The following is a 14684-nucleotide window of genomic DNA, read 5'->3' as shown; positions in this document are numbered from 1 at the left end:
ATAAATTATAAATGAGGAGAGAGACAGACGGCATTTTGCTTTCTGATTGGTCAATTAGATTTCGGACGGGAGATTTAAAAAAAGAGGGAGCTTTTAAATTGTGTGGACGGCAGGTATTGTATTAGGCTAGTTTTATTTTTATGTTTTATTGTTATCTATTCTCAGTAACGTGTTACAATTTTATTGAAACGAAAATGTTAAACTTCCTTGAAATATGTTTAGTTAAACTAAATGTAGTTTTTTAAAGAAATTGACTAAAAATAATCACCGAACAATAATGCTTGTTGTTGTTGACTCCATTCAATTTTGATTCACCCCGCCGCCGACTCAGCCAGCTGGATTAGCTGCAGAGTGTGTACAAATCAGCCACTAGGCCTAGGCCCTCTGGCTAGGCCCAGGAGTATGTAGCATAAACATTTTTCTATCTTTGCAGCAAGACAACATGGATTTGCTTAAAGTGAAGGAGATGAATAACAGCGGTATTGGAAATGGATTTAACCTGTACTTGGAAACCGAGAAAAAGATTGCTTCATTTTTGAAGACGTTTGAAGAAGATCACATGACATGGCTAGAAGAGATAATGTTAGAAGCAAGAAAAACGTTTTCAAGGTAAATTTGATTTGCATTACAAATTGCAGATTGGTGCTACAAATAATTTTAAGATTCTGTTTTTTATTTGAATTACATTTTTTTATTGATCTTTTAACTAACTAAAATTATTACTATATTAATAGGAGAAGTTTAACCCTTCTGCCAAAAACTCCATCAAATGCAAAGAGAAACCGTCGAATTCGTCCAAATTCAGATGATACAGAAGAAAGTAGTACTGACAGCCCCCCGGCCAAAAAACGGTAAGCTATTTTTAAAACAAACTTGAGATTTTAGTATTTTAATAAAATATTATAATATATTATTTTATTTAATTATAGTATTTAGGTTAATGTTACAGTTGTCAAAATAACTATTCTTTTTTTATGTATATAGAGTCCATAGAAAATCACTTGATTCTGAGGCAGAAACATCTCAAGATAATGCTTCTAAACGTCCAACACGCAGCACTCGCGCTTCGACACAAAGACCAACGCAAGAGAAATGTAAGCGTACAACGCGAGGAAAACAACCCAAAACTGTGTCTATTATGGAAAATAACGAGGAAAGTTTTTCAGAAAATAAGGAATCTATATCCGCAATTGCAACAGATCTTCCAGAGAAAGATAATCGTGTAAAAAAACTTATTGATCACCATGAAAAGATTATATCGGAGAGCTCTGATGAGGATTTCCATTCCCCTAAACGATTGCGTAAATACATGAAAAATGAACTTGATACGGTTCCAGAAGCTAAGCCCCAGTCAATTGAGGAACAAATCATAGAACCAGTTGAACAGAAATGTGTATCTGAAAAGTCTGCTGAAGAATCTATTGATATACCTTGTAAGAAGTCTTGTAGTTCTAGTGAAGAGTCTGATGTTTTCAAAGAATCGGTACAAATGCCGCTTAGTGATCATGAATCAATTGCAGCAACAACATCTAATGATGAAGATCATGCTCCAGAAAGTGAGGATGCTCCAAAAATTGATGAACCCTCCCAAAATGAGTGTGAAGAGCAGTCGTCTGCAGCAGAATCTAAATTTTCATCAAGTTCGGATGAGTTATCAGGAAAAGAAATCATAAATGAAACTAAGGAGGAAGTGAGTATGGAAGAAGATAGTCTGAATGAAGGAGCCAATGCGCTAGCACAAACATCATTCAACAAAGTAAGAATGTCTATCTCAATGAGCAAATCTAAGAAGAGGTCATCTCTTTCAAAACGCAGATTATCGCGTGATTCAAGGCAGTCTTTGAGGACTAGTAAACGTTTGTCAATACTGGCAAAGAACATTAAAATGGAAAGCTGTGACGAGGACGAAACTGATGGTAGACGACAGACCAGATCGTCCTTATCAAAACGCCGATTATCAAATGGTTCAAGTGCTAAGAAGTCCGTAAGACGGTCGTTAAATGCGAGTAAGCGGTTGTCTGTGTCGTTGCAGAAGAGCATATTGGAAAGTTGTCAAGAGTCACAATCCAGTGATGCTAGTAATGCTGAGGATGTGGTAGAACTAGTTAAAAAGCCAGTAGAGGTTGCTGATGGTGGCAAAAACAACAGTGGAGAATCACATGAAAGGTATGAATTATATATACAGTATTATTAGTAAATGTTCTGAAGCAGTGTTGTATAATTGTATCATCATCAAGTATAATGCAATGCTAATATAACAACATAAATGGATTCCACATACAGTACCATATTATTTGTTTGTATTTTATATAGTTCTGAGGATTTCACTTTAGCAAATGAAGCAACCCCCGAACTCAAGAAGAAATCAACAAGAACTAAGCAGTTGGAACCAATAGCAAATGTTAATGAAGCTGACCAACCTACCAGCAATGAAGAAGTTGATACTAGTGATGAAGGAAAACCTTCCATTGATTCTGAGAAAGAAAGTTCTAAAAAGACGACTAGGTTTGATCTTTTGTTTTTGTATTATTCTTATAGTCTTCCCCTTTAGTTCTTTATTAATTTGCATGTTCCATTGTTTTGTCAGAAAATAAAACTGAAAACTCTAGTATGAAAGTTAAAATTAAATGGAAAGTAAGCGCCTTAAATAAAACATTAAAATAAATGAAGATCAAACCAAGTTTTGTATTAATTCATACACATTAAGACACACTATTATTAATATTATGTAGGACACGAACAAAGCTAAGAAGAAACAAGAAAACAATTTTGCAGAATGAAGGCACTGCTAAAGAAGAAAAAGAACCAGAACAAATAGAAAGAAAGAAATCTGGTATTAAAAACAAAAGGGCATCTCAATTTGATGACGATGTAAATAAGGTAAATAACATGCATTTCTTAACCTAATGTGTTTAACTTCTTATGGAATTTCCTATTAAGTTTGATAGCTTTCAGGGAAAGGGGGAGTGTGATTTTCTATATATCAGTCAGGGGAGAAATGGCAAAAGACTTCCTACTTTATAGGATTTTTATCAGATAATCTATATTGTTTTGACAACTCGTGTAACATGACCACAGTGCTGATTTTGCCATTTTCCCTTAACTGATATACAACTGACCATTATAATAACTTTAGTAGGGCTATATTACAAAATGGTTAACAAATATATTTGTTTTACTACTATAGAAAGTAAAGAAGCTGCGTCTTTCACATGATGAAAAAGATGAAACTATTGATGGTAATGTGGTTGCCAGTCAATCAAATGTATCTGAACAATTTGATGACAGCTTGGAACCTTCCTCCTCAGGTAACGACTATTATTTTCTCATCCAAACTGTTGCTAGTTTAGTCATCACATAATCATACAATTAAACCATAATCTCTTCCAAGGAACCATCAGAATAATAATGTTAATTTCATTGATATGAATGAATATGCCAAAATATGTGTTCATTTTTAAAGATACATGCTGAGCCTGTATAATATTTCCTGTTGTGTATTCATGCTTCTGTTTTCAAGTGTGGTGTTTTTCTAAGTTACACTCCCTGTAATAACTATTATATAAATTATTTGCAGAAGAAGTTAAGGCTCAATCTGTACCAAAACGAAAGTCTCGTCGTCGAACTCAAGACAGTGATTCAGATGAAGGAGTGACTGTTACTGTAACTAAGAACAGATCAACTGAACAAGAAGCACAAGAAACTCAACAAGCAGCTGTTAGGTAAGTTTATGTTTTGAGGACTCGATTGCAGCTTGGTTTTAATCATGTCATTGTACCGTAGTTTTGGCCAAAAGACACTGCTACAATCTATGCCTCATACAGTGCTTAAACCTTTATTAAAAATGAGTGACTCTTTCTCTTTTATTAGTTCTGAAGATTCGTGCGATGAAGAAGTTACAGACAAAACTCCTTCTCCAAAGTGTCCAGCTGAAAAGGTATGTGGTACAAGAACTTGGAGAGACACGCCCTTTGGGTTGCAGAGACACGCCCTTTCGCTCCTCAGTGCTCCCTTTTTATGTTTATGCTTCACTCAAAGGAATAAATAAATAAAATTATAGTGATAAATGTAACAGATGACATCTAATTTATGATTGTATTGTATAGGTGATCCGACCACAACCCCAGTCATTCCTGCACAGAAAGAAAGAAGAGGGTTTGCTTCCAACCAATTCAAGTGGCATTATTACATCCTTTATCAAAAGAAATACACCAAAGAAGAAAACAACAAAAGTAAGAAATGCTCTTTTGAGTTAACATACTTACAATTAAAAGTTTTATACTTAAAGATAGCCAAAACAGCAAATAGGAGGATACAATTTCATATGTTTATTTTCAACAAAAACATAAATAATTTTAAAAATAACCAATTTGATTTCCTGTTAGGAACGTCAAGAGGAAATCAAAGCACAAATAAGAGAAAAACAGAAAAAGGAAGAAGAAATTAGAAAGAAGTTACAACAAGAAAGAAAAAATAAGTTGGAAGAGCAGAAGAGGTTTGTGTTTAATTATTGACAGCATAACTAACTTGTCCCAAGATTTTTCGGTATTCATTGACATCTGATTTTAAGCTTAGCCATCCTGCAATGCTGAAATGTTCCATAAGTAATTCATTTATTTACTTCACCCTACTTACAAAAGCATTGAATATTTTTTAAATAAGGAAAAGAGAAGATCGAGCAAGAAAGGCTGCGGAGGCTAGAGAACGTAGAATTTTACAACAGAATGAGAAACGAATAAAACTTGAAGAATTTTATGAGCATAAGCAGGCGTTGACAGAAAAACAGAAAGAGGAAAAAAAACGAGAAGAAATGCAAAAGAAGAAATTGATGACGAAAAAAAGACTTGAAGCCGAAGAACGACGTCGTATTGAAGAACAAAATAGAAAGCAAAAGCTTAAGCAACAGGTCAGTGAATAGAACCGTAATAAACATTTCTGTAAATAAAGTTATGGTAAATTGATATGAATGCAAACAAAAAATTAAAAGAATTTTAAATAAACTTTATAATTTCTATTAAACATTACATACACCACATTGAAGAGACATCATTTTGAAATTGTTAGTGTTGTGACATTTAGGGGTCGTTCAGGCAGGTATGGATCTGCTGGCATCTAAACAATATTTTCAATATTTCTTTCAACTTTTAGGAAGAGGAAGAAAAACGTTACAAGGAGATGATGACAAGGAAAAAAGAATTTGAGGAACAAGAACGTCTGCAGAAACAGGAGGAATGGCGTCTACAACAAGAACTACGCAAAGCTGATCAGGAAAAACAGAGGCTAGAAGAAGCTAAAAGACGTAGAGAATTGGAGATAGAGAATGAACGTGAGCAACAAAGAATAAAAGAACAGAAGTAAGTAAACAATGAATGAAGTTTAAAGCTTACTTGAAGCGTACCATCCTCTACTTTTTCCACCTATTCTTTTTATTATGTGGTGTTTTTGACTGAAGTATCCCAAGCCTACTATGTTGAAAGCTTCTAGTCTACCACACTATAATTATTATTTAACTACTACTGTTGCTTCAGGTATTATGTGATGGTTTTTTCATGGTGTTACATAATATTTTATTTTTCATGATTATTTTAGAGAGAAAGAACGAAGAGAAATTGAAAGAGTTAGGATTCAAGAAGCCGAATTGAGGGAAAGAGAAAAGAAAGCACGAGAGGAAGCAGAACAGCAAAGAATAATTGAAGCTGAAAGACTTCGTAGAGAACAAGATCGCATTAAGGTTAGTGTATGCACAATAATGACTCATCAATTCCTATACTGTAATAATAAATAATAATATTGAACATTTATAAAGTGCTCTTTACCTATTGAAATAGGTGAGATTTGAATTGAAAAGGGGATGGCGTATTTTAAAGAGATACTGTACAAATTTAAACATCAAGTTTATAATTTAGAAGAGACCTAATTTATCAGTTGTCCATGATTGCTTACACAATATATCATCTACTTTAATATTAGGAAAGAGAAAATCTGAAACAAATGATGTTGAAGGAAAAACAGCAAATGGAAGAAATGCCGAAACCAAAGCTGCCGCTCACAACAAACTCAACTGCACTTAATACAACCGTCACTAAAGAGCCTGATATGAAGTCACCTCAATCTTATGACATAACACCACAAAGGTATGTAGTGGAATCTTGCTAACTTGTTTGCTGCTTGGTAATTATTAAGTTAAAATGTGCCCAAGTATGGTAGTGATATGACATCATCATGTCCATATATGGGCACATCACATTTTCTTTGTCACAAAGTTTTAAAGTTTAGACAGAGCTTTAGTAATGTTCACGGTACACTATGTATGTGTTTCCAAAGGAAAATAAAGTGAAGGCTTCTTCAGGAGTAAAGTTGAGGTGAATATAAATGAAGCACAGCCTATTAGATGATTGGCCATCACAAGACAATAGACTGGCAAGGTGTGAAAAAAGCCAAACAAAGCTTATTTTTTCACACTGAATTAATTTAAATGCACTTTTTTATTGTTAGTACTTTGCTTATGTGTTCATTGTTGTGGTTTTTCAGAATACACAAGCCATCAACAGAAGAGAATTACTGCATTGATGATATCAATAGTGATGACTCGACAGATGATGAGGAACATCCAAGAAAGAAGATACCCTCATGGGCCCAAGGTAATCATCATGTTTAATGCACTCCTCTATTCCTCATCATCTAAACATGTTTTATTATACAGTAGAACCTCTATTAAGGGACACATTCTGACCCCAACAAAGTGTCCCCTTAATAGGAGTGTCCCTTCAATAGGGTTTTGCTGTTGTAGTATTAAAACACATATTTTCCTTCTTTCTTTTCACATGAAATTGCCCCTTTAGAAGATATTCCCCCTGAATAGGAGTGTCTCAAACGAGTTGTTCTACTCTATTTTATATCTCTAGAATTCCACACTATGCATGCATCCATGTAATTAATACATTATTATTTTTTACATAATTTTGTTTACAGGTGCATCTTTGAGGGCGCACTTAATTCATCAGATCCGATTCCCCGTCGATCTTGACAAAATCTTTGGAGCAATCGAGCCTCCAGATCTGACCCTTGTGTTCCAGAAGAAAAGAGCACGATACTTAAAGAGAACGAGTTCAGCTGTCTGGAACTCACCTATATTTAACAAATATTAGTTGTCGTCCATTGATGTTATCCATTATCTTAGTGATTATTAATAATGATGAATGGAAATTGTGTAAAGCTCTGTCTACACTATCAATCTTTATGTGACAAAAACAATGTGATGTGCCCATATATGGACATGATGATGTCATATCACTACCATATTTGGGCACTACCATATTTGGACGTTTGATTGTGTAGACAGAGCTTAAGGTAGACTAAAATAATACTTTTAATAATATGGACTACTCTAATGATGGGATGAACATATCTTGATTGTAAAGTTACTGTTCTTGTGTGTACTGAATAAATTGTAGATTATCTGTGCTCATTCATATACTGATGACGACGACGATAACATATGTATGAATCAATTGTAAAAGAATAGGCGAGTGATACTACAGAAAATATTTAAGTTGTTTGGCCAAGTTTTATACAAAGGTTTTGAATACTATACTATTTTGAGTTGTAAATAAAAATTAAGTTTCGTTAATTTTATTACCTTTAATTTCCGGGTATAATTATATTAATTTGAGAGAGCACTCCAGTTTGCTTAATGTATTTTCACACTGCGCACAAAATTGTAAATATTTTGTGTTTCATAAAGTTATTGCTAATACATTAGTGTAAATTGATAGCATTGGTAGGATGCGTTGGTTGGGTGTGTACATGTAAATAATATACATGTGATTTTTTTAATGTAAATTATAACATATTTCTTTAGTCCTGTGTGATAACTTAATTCCCATTCTTTAAACATATTTAAATAAAATTTACGTTGGATTGTTTTTTGGGGAAATACCGTTATTAAACATGTACGTTTGGTAAGTTGATGACTTAAAATGGATTTTGTTCATAATTATGGTTGGGCGATAGATTTGTATATAGCACAAACCTTTAAATGTTTAAAACCCGTGTATTTGTAAGAATTACTGTAAAACGTAAGTGTGTAGAATTTATTTGATTTCATTATATTGTTTTCATTGACGGATGCTCTCTTCATAACAAATAAATAGGATGAGATTAAACCTAATTTTGTGTTATTATTTTAATATCTTTTTTACAATTCGAATGATATAGCCAAACGCGAATTGGTTACAACGATGAAAATATAACCCGTAAAATACGTTATAGGCTGCTTTGATATAAACTGCTGACAAATGTACATAAGGCCCATCACATCAAAATAATTAAACAAGTAAAGAAATAATGATGTATGCAGTAGCCTATCTAAAATGTTATCAAAGAAAATCTGCTATATAATAATACCAAGAATAAGCTGCAACATTATTTTTTGGATTTGTAATAGAAACGGTACCCTTTGATAGTTATGTTTAATCGATAGTAAGTACGATAACTTTAGATAGCATTTTTTAATGCATGGTACTGGTACGAAATCGGTAGTGCGTTTGACTTTAACCGAGTGTACGTGGTGGTGGCGGTTTCTTCAAAATCTTGGACCCGTCACTCTTGTATATTTACACTATTTTAAAACAAAAATACTGTATTGAATTCAAATTTAGAAAAGAAAACAAAAATAGGCTAAACTGAAGTGTGACGTACGATTGCAACATCGCGTGTGTTCTTTAGACAGATTACAAACAATCACATTGACTACCATGGTACGCAACAGAGCAAGGCAATTGTTATGCTAAATGCTTTATTCTTTATCTACTACTTGGGTCTTCCGACATTAAATATTAACAGACTACAATGACATTGGGGTTTTTGTTCAGTGGTGTTAAATACAAGCATTCTGTTGTAAGTGAATTCTATAATACAAACTTATTACAATGATTATGTGTAATGATAGGAACCAGAGGAATATGGGGTAGAAACTTGAGTTAGCTGCTTAAACGATTATTTCTGAGAATGTAATGCCATTGTCAGAGACGCTGCTGAAATTATCAATATGGATAATAGTGAATCGCCGCGAATGACTGATAATACTCAACGTGTCGATACTACAAATACGACTTATTTTGTGAGCGAATGGAGACCAAGTAGTTCAGTAGTCCTTTCTGAAAGTCTGGACATCAGCGAAAACAAGGGATGTAAATCTGGAGAGAGCAGCAGCAGTAGTAGTTTGAGTGATAGATGTAATCGGTATTTGTCATTTGGCAGAACAACGACTCCAGCAACGCAGCAGGGTTACCAAAAACAACAGATTAGTCGGCGGTTTATCCGTCGTCCCGTCATAAACTTTGACCAGTATATGTCGTTTGTGCCACTTAAAGGAAGAAAACTGATCACCGCGAACAACATAAATGCAAGAATTCAAAAACGAAATAACGAACGTGTCTGTCGTCCATATAGTACGTATTCTGTACCGAAATCATGCGATAGGTTTTCAATTGGTCCATACGGGCTACCATTTGAGAGTGGGGCTACCGGGCGATATAAACAAAGTAATTTATCAAGGAGTTACCCAGGATTCGAACAACCTATTCATCACTCAAATGAACAAAATAGAAAACTTCGTATTAATGAGGAGCTTAATCTGTTTTGTATTGAACGTCACCAAGGGGTATTAAGACGTCCTCCAGATATACCTTTTAGAGGGACAAAACCAGTGAATACACCTAAAATGCACGTTGTAGCAAACGAGCGAATGGTTGCAGTGCATCAAACGTTGGCACACTCTCACCAGCAGACTAAACCATCACCAGCGGAATACAACGTTGCTGTTGAACTCGTAGCGCGTCTCCAAGACCAGCGCAAAAAAGGAAACGGTAAGCTTCCACATTATACGTACGTTAAACCAAATTTACCCGTACCAACTGAGGTATTAGAAACGGAATCTGTTCAGTTGATTCACTATATGACGAAGGGTGAACTATCTCTGATAGAAGGTAAACAAGCCAACTATTTTAATCCGGACTGTCCGAAGAAACCGGGGACAAAATTCATCTCTAAACCTGAGCGTACCAAATCACCACCACTTTCAATAATGTCAAAAGAACTGTTCTTCCCAGAAGTAAAGCTGGTTCGAGAGGAAGAAAAGACTAAGCGCCTGCAAGAGAATAAAGGTCATCTTGTAAGAGGGTTGTCAAGACGGGATACTTTATGTGACAATGATACGGAGTCAAATATTGTCAACAAATGTAAAAGTGAGGTAAACAAACTTTCTTTAGATGGCGTATCAATGGATTTGAAATCCGTAAAATATCAAGAAAGTCACTCTAAACGAGAATCGAAGACACGACGTAGAAAAGGTAGACTTAAATCGACTGGATCTATAGAAGAGTCAACAACAACCAATGACACGAAATCGGTTGAAAAAATTGCAAATTATACAGACGAAAACATTGAAACAAACCATGATATTCGTACGTTATCTGATAATTCATGTTTATCATCGAACGATACTAGGTTAAATGTTGAGGAGATAAATGCAGATAACAACCTAAATGCTGACAATAGTAGTGGAAATGACGTAGAGAATGAGTGCGAACTTAAACGAAAAGACGACGAACTTAAAGAAAAACTTCAGCAACTTACTGATTCGGAAGACGTGTTCAATGACAATGAAAGTGAGAACATAAAAACTAATGCAACTGATGAAAACTGTGTGTATAATACGCATTGTGATCCAAACTTGTTAGATGAGGTAAAAGAGACCGGAGATGATGATACTAGAAGTTTGGAGAATGAAGAATGCCTTACAGATGCTTTATGAACAATCTAAAGTTATAGAAAACGGCGTATGGTATATATGTGTATAATTATATAAAAATAGTTACAGTATATAAAACACGTATCTTCCACCGATTAGACGTATGTAGACGTGATGTAGGCATGACGAACACAGAAAACTGTTTTACAGAGCAACACAATAATAATAGATGTATAAACAAATATCATACTGCAATTTTTTCTAGCTGTTAAACTTTATCGTTTTGATTTATAGTTTTTTGCATATTTTATTTGTAACTCTATTGAGATTCAGCCACTGATACCCACAGCATTGCCATTTTTTCAGTTCTTATTTTATTTTGTATCTCCATTGAGATCCAGCCACTGATACCAACAGCATTGTCATTTTGTCATTGCTTATTTTAATTTGTATCTCCATTGAGATCCAGCCACTGATACCCACAGCATTGCCATTTGTTCAGTAATTTGCCTGTTGATTAACGTTGAACTGTAATGAATGTACTGCGATTGAATTAAACAACACATTAGTCATATATACAAAGAAATATACCACATGGGTAGAATAATAATGTGTCAAAAACACGCTTGATTGAGCCACCCAAATACCCTTTAAAATAATGAGACAAAGAGTTAATCGCAGATTTCATCGGTATTTTGTTCAAGTGATTATTATTTCTGTTGTCACTTATAAATACATTTCACTATTTTTATATTACACAGTATGGAAGTTGGGGGTCATACAAATATTCTAAAGCTCTGTCTACATTATCAAACTTAATGTGATGCGCTCATATATAGACATGATGATGTCATATCAGTACCATATTTGGGCGCGGGCACATCACACTATTTCTGTAAAACTAGTTTGATAGTGTAGACAGCTTTAGTATTGCTTCAGCCAGTAGTACAGCAAAATTGAGGTACAATGCATCTTTAATAATTTTCTTTGAATGAGCTCAATACAAATGTTTGATTAGACTTCATTAAAACCAGGGCGTCAGTTATAGTGACGTCATTCAACATTGATTGTCATCACATCGTATACTGTAAATTAATGTTGTTATATCGTCTCACCTATTGTAAGATTATATCAATAATAACTGTAAATATGATACTAACAGAAAGATTATTAAAATATTTCAAAAAGAAATTTATTATTCAAGGTAGTATTTATTTTACAGTAGTAAAATTATTATTATTCATTTCAAGTCATTCGTGATAAAAAAAACAACTATTGTAATACATATAAATAGTGTATAAACTGTAATGTACACATTATTTACAATTAGTGAGTATGTGCTGAATATGAAGAATACTATGGCACTAATATCAGAAGCCATGCACATATGTAATCACTGTTCAACTCACTTTCATTCATTTATAGCTACTCACAAAAGATTGAAAACCTTCTTCAAACATCTAGTTTTTTTTCATTAATTTATGGAATAGAGGGCAGATTACTGATGAAAGTGTGATGTGCCCCAATATGGTGGTAGTGATATGACATCATCATGTCCATATATGGGCACATCACATTTTTTGTCACATAAAGTTTGATAGTGTAAACAGAGCTTTACACAATCTGTGAAGAGCCTTTTCCGATGGGTTCACATTATTGCACTACAATCAGACCTACACTAAAACAAGTTACAGTATTTCTTCAGTATCATATATCTACTACTGCCGTTCCTTTTCAAAATTTTAGGAGATTGATTTTCTCAAAAAAATGTTTTCATTCATCAATTTGTTTTGTAAACATTTAACTCAGTAAAGTCTTTGGCAATACTATGTCTCTAGTCTTCAGAAAACAATTAATTTATTCTCATCGGTAAGACTCAGCTCTGAAAGAAAAGTAACAAGTTATTAAATTTTGTTTGATGGTCCTTTGCAAAGCATTAGATTATATATATATATATTATACAAATCTTTATATCATTTTCCACAATAATATTTACAGAGTTAATTTATTTAACAGAGTGTACATTATGCTATGCAACAACTGAGTCTATGTCAAACTTGATATTTAAAAAAAAAATGTAACAATATTAGGTGTGGATAGTAATAAACAAAAGCTCTGTTTACACTATCAAACTAGTTTGACAAAAAAAAAACTGTGATGTACACAAATATGGTAGTGATATGCCTAAATATGGTAGAGATATCATTGTGTCTATATTTAGGGAAATCACATTTTTTTGTCATCGTAAAGTTTTATAGTGTAGACAGAGCTTTATAAATATAAGCAATCAAATGCTATTCACATTTGTTAATGTTTATAAATAAGTTTCCAAAAACTTGATTAACTTACCTTGCAAATGTAATAATAGCAATAAGGCTAAAGATGAACTCAAATGCAAGGAATATAAGTTGAATGACATTTAAAATGACCTCAACACGTAGCACGTATGTTTGCCATATAAGGTAATACACATAAACAAAGATGACTGGTACACATAATGCTACTGACACACCAATGTGCGGTAACTTCTCTGTTAAATTACCCTTCTTTCCTAAAATTAAATAATTGAAAACAAATACATAAAGTGAATATGAATAATATGAACTGACATTGAAGACTTAAATTTTATGAGGTAATTGTCAAATTGTTTCCAGTTTTTAAGCTCTGTCTACATTATCAAACTTTATGATGATGTCATGTCCCTACCATATTTGGGCATATCACTACCGTATTTGGGCATATCACACTTTTTTGTCAAATTAGTTTGATAGTATAGACAGAGCTTTAAACCAATTGGGAGAAAACAAATGTTTGAAATTGAATTAAAACTGTATTAATTAATAGTTTCGCTTATGCTTACCAATAAATATTCTGACTGTTTCAACAGCTAACAATGTGAATAATAAAACAATTTCACCTGCTAAATTGGAACCAGGGTAAGGAAGTACAGTGCCTACAAAACAAGCAATAAAAACAAACTGTTAAAATATAGACTATAACATTACTGTAATTTGATACAAAAATTGGCACAGGCATATGTTTACAACTAAAAATATTGAATAGAGGTTTTGATGTATATGAGAAGAGATGATGATTTGAAAGATACAGATTGTTACAAACTCAAACAATATTATAATTATTGAATGTATCTACAATAGGCCTAATTAGTTTCTCTTTTATACACTCCAGTGTATTCTAAATCAAAATTACTAGACTACTACTCAATAATTTTTATTTATTAAAAACGAGATGTTTTACGTACCTTTATATGCAAATATAAGAATTTCGCAAATCCAAAAGAATGCAAAATACCAACCATTAAAATACAAAAGTATTTGCAAAGGTAATGAAGAAAGCTGTAATATGATTTGAGTTAAGTCGTCTTAAACGTCATTTATTATTTATTCTATGTACTGTATATCAATTTATTGAACCTAGGCCTATATAATAATAGTATGCCGAGGAAAACAAACATAACAACTCAATACGTTGATTGATGGTTATTAATTTTAATAGTTAAATTTATTAAAAAAGGATACAATCTGTGTTTTCTTCCCTAAATAAAAAAAAAAAATAATATTTGTTAGTTCATAAAACTAGGTTAGGCCTAGGCCTACTGTAGTTAGACTATCTATAGCCTAGACGGGAATATTAGGTCTCGACTCCAGCCAGTTTTTAGAGGCCTAGAATAGATGACATGTTTACTAGTGTATTATAGGCCATATTTAGCAAACCAAACATACCTCTATTCCCTATAACATTATTTGAAGCCATCTGAATGATAAAATCTGAAATATTTTTTTATTAAATAAGGTAATATTTTAGATTAAAACTAAAAACTTTCGTGCATCATATCGTCGCACATTCAGTTGTTTTTGTTGTCTTGGAACCTCGAGCGTAAGGACTAAAGAGCGACCTCTATAAATGAAAA

The 14684-nt window shown here is 33.2% G+C and overlaps 3 protein-coding genes across 3 annotated transcripts; 2 read left to right on the top strand and 1 right to left on the bottom strand.

The window, feature by feature from the left end:
* The first annotated feature begins 22 nt into the window (after nt 1-22).
* LOC144850832 (uncharacterized) lies at nt 23-8165 on the top strand. The gene is made up of 17 exons (XM_078708306.1): nt 23-113; nt 434-609; nt 735-851; nt 985-2166; nt 2314-2505; nt 2733-2880; nt 3188-3308; nt 3578-3722; nt 3871-3937; nt 4107-4232; nt 4386-4495; nt 4663-4906; nt 5149-5354; nt 5590-5731; nt 5971-6134; nt 6532-6641; nt 6973-8165. The coding sequence occupies exons 2-17, from the start codon at nt 443-445 to the stop codon at nt 7146-7148; spliced, it is 3417 nt and encodes a 1138-aa protein (XP_078564432.1). The 5' UTR covers nt 23-113; nt 434-442; the 3' UTR covers nt 7149-8165.
* A 703-nt stretch (nt 8166-8868) lies between these two features.
* Nucleotides 8869-11938, top strand: LOC144850959 (uncharacterized). Its single transcript, XM_078708482.1, has one exon. It carries the CDS (start codon nt 9050-9052, stop codon nt 10814-10816), a length of 1767 nt encoding a protein of 588 aa, XP_078564608.1. The 5' UTR covers nt 8869-9049; the 3' UTR covers nt 10817-11938.
* On the bottom strand, nt 11921-14642 carry LOC144851080 (transmembrane protein 216-like). The gene is made up of 6 exons (XM_078708606.1): nt 14497-14642; nt 14293-14309; nt 14016-14109; nt 13614-13706; nt 13103-13304; nt 11921-12635 (listed from the first exon to the last, which is right to left on the bottom strand). Exons 1-6 carry the CDS (start codon nt 14525-14527, stop codon nt 12617-12619), a joined length of 456 nt encoding a protein of 151 aa, XP_078564732.1. The 5' UTR covers nt 14528-14642; the 3' UTR covers nt 11921-12616.
* Between the last annotated feature and the right edge of the window lie 42 nt (nt 14643-14684).

The sequence above is a fragment of the Antedon bifida genome, chromosome 1 (assembly GCF_963402885.1).
Source record: "Antedon bifida chromosome 1, ecAntBifi1.1, whole genome shotgun sequence".
Taxonomy (NCBI): domain Eukaryota; kingdom Metazoa; phylum Echinodermata; class Crinoidea; order Comatulida; family Antedonidae; genus Antedon; species Antedon bifida.
Note: the sequence above shows the minus strand (reverse complement) of the source record. Positions and strands in the feature narration are given on the sequence as shown.

Bases quoted from the DNA above. Each gene is read 5' to 3' on its own strand.
- LOC144850959 (XM_078708482.1), top strand. From the start codon at position 9,050: ATGGATAATAGTGAATCGCCGCGAATGACTGATAATACTCAACGTGTC.
- LOC144850832 (XM_078708306.1), top strand. From the start codon at position 443: ATGGATTTGCTTAAAGTGAAGGAGATGAATAACAGCGGTATTGGAAAT. The intron at 852-984 runs GTAAGCTATTTT...TTATGTATATAG, and splicing joins AGCCCCCCGGCCAAAAAACG to AGTCCATAGAAAATCACTTG. The intron at 6,642-6,972 runs GTAATCATCATG...TTTTGTTTACAG, and splicing joins GATACCCTCATGGGCCCAAG to GTGCATCTTTGAGGGCGCAC.
- LOC144851080 (XM_078708606.1), bottom strand. From the start codon at position 14,527: ATGGCTTCAAATAATGTTATAGGGAATAGAG. The intron at 13,707-14,015 runs GTACGTAAAACA...CTTGTTTTGTAG, and splicing joins TCTTATATTTGCATATAAAG to GCACTGTACTTCCTTACCCT. The intron at 13,305-13,613 runs GTAAGCATAAGC...ATTTAATTTTAG, and splicing joins AACAGTCAGAATATTTATTG to GAAAGAAGGGTAATTTAACA.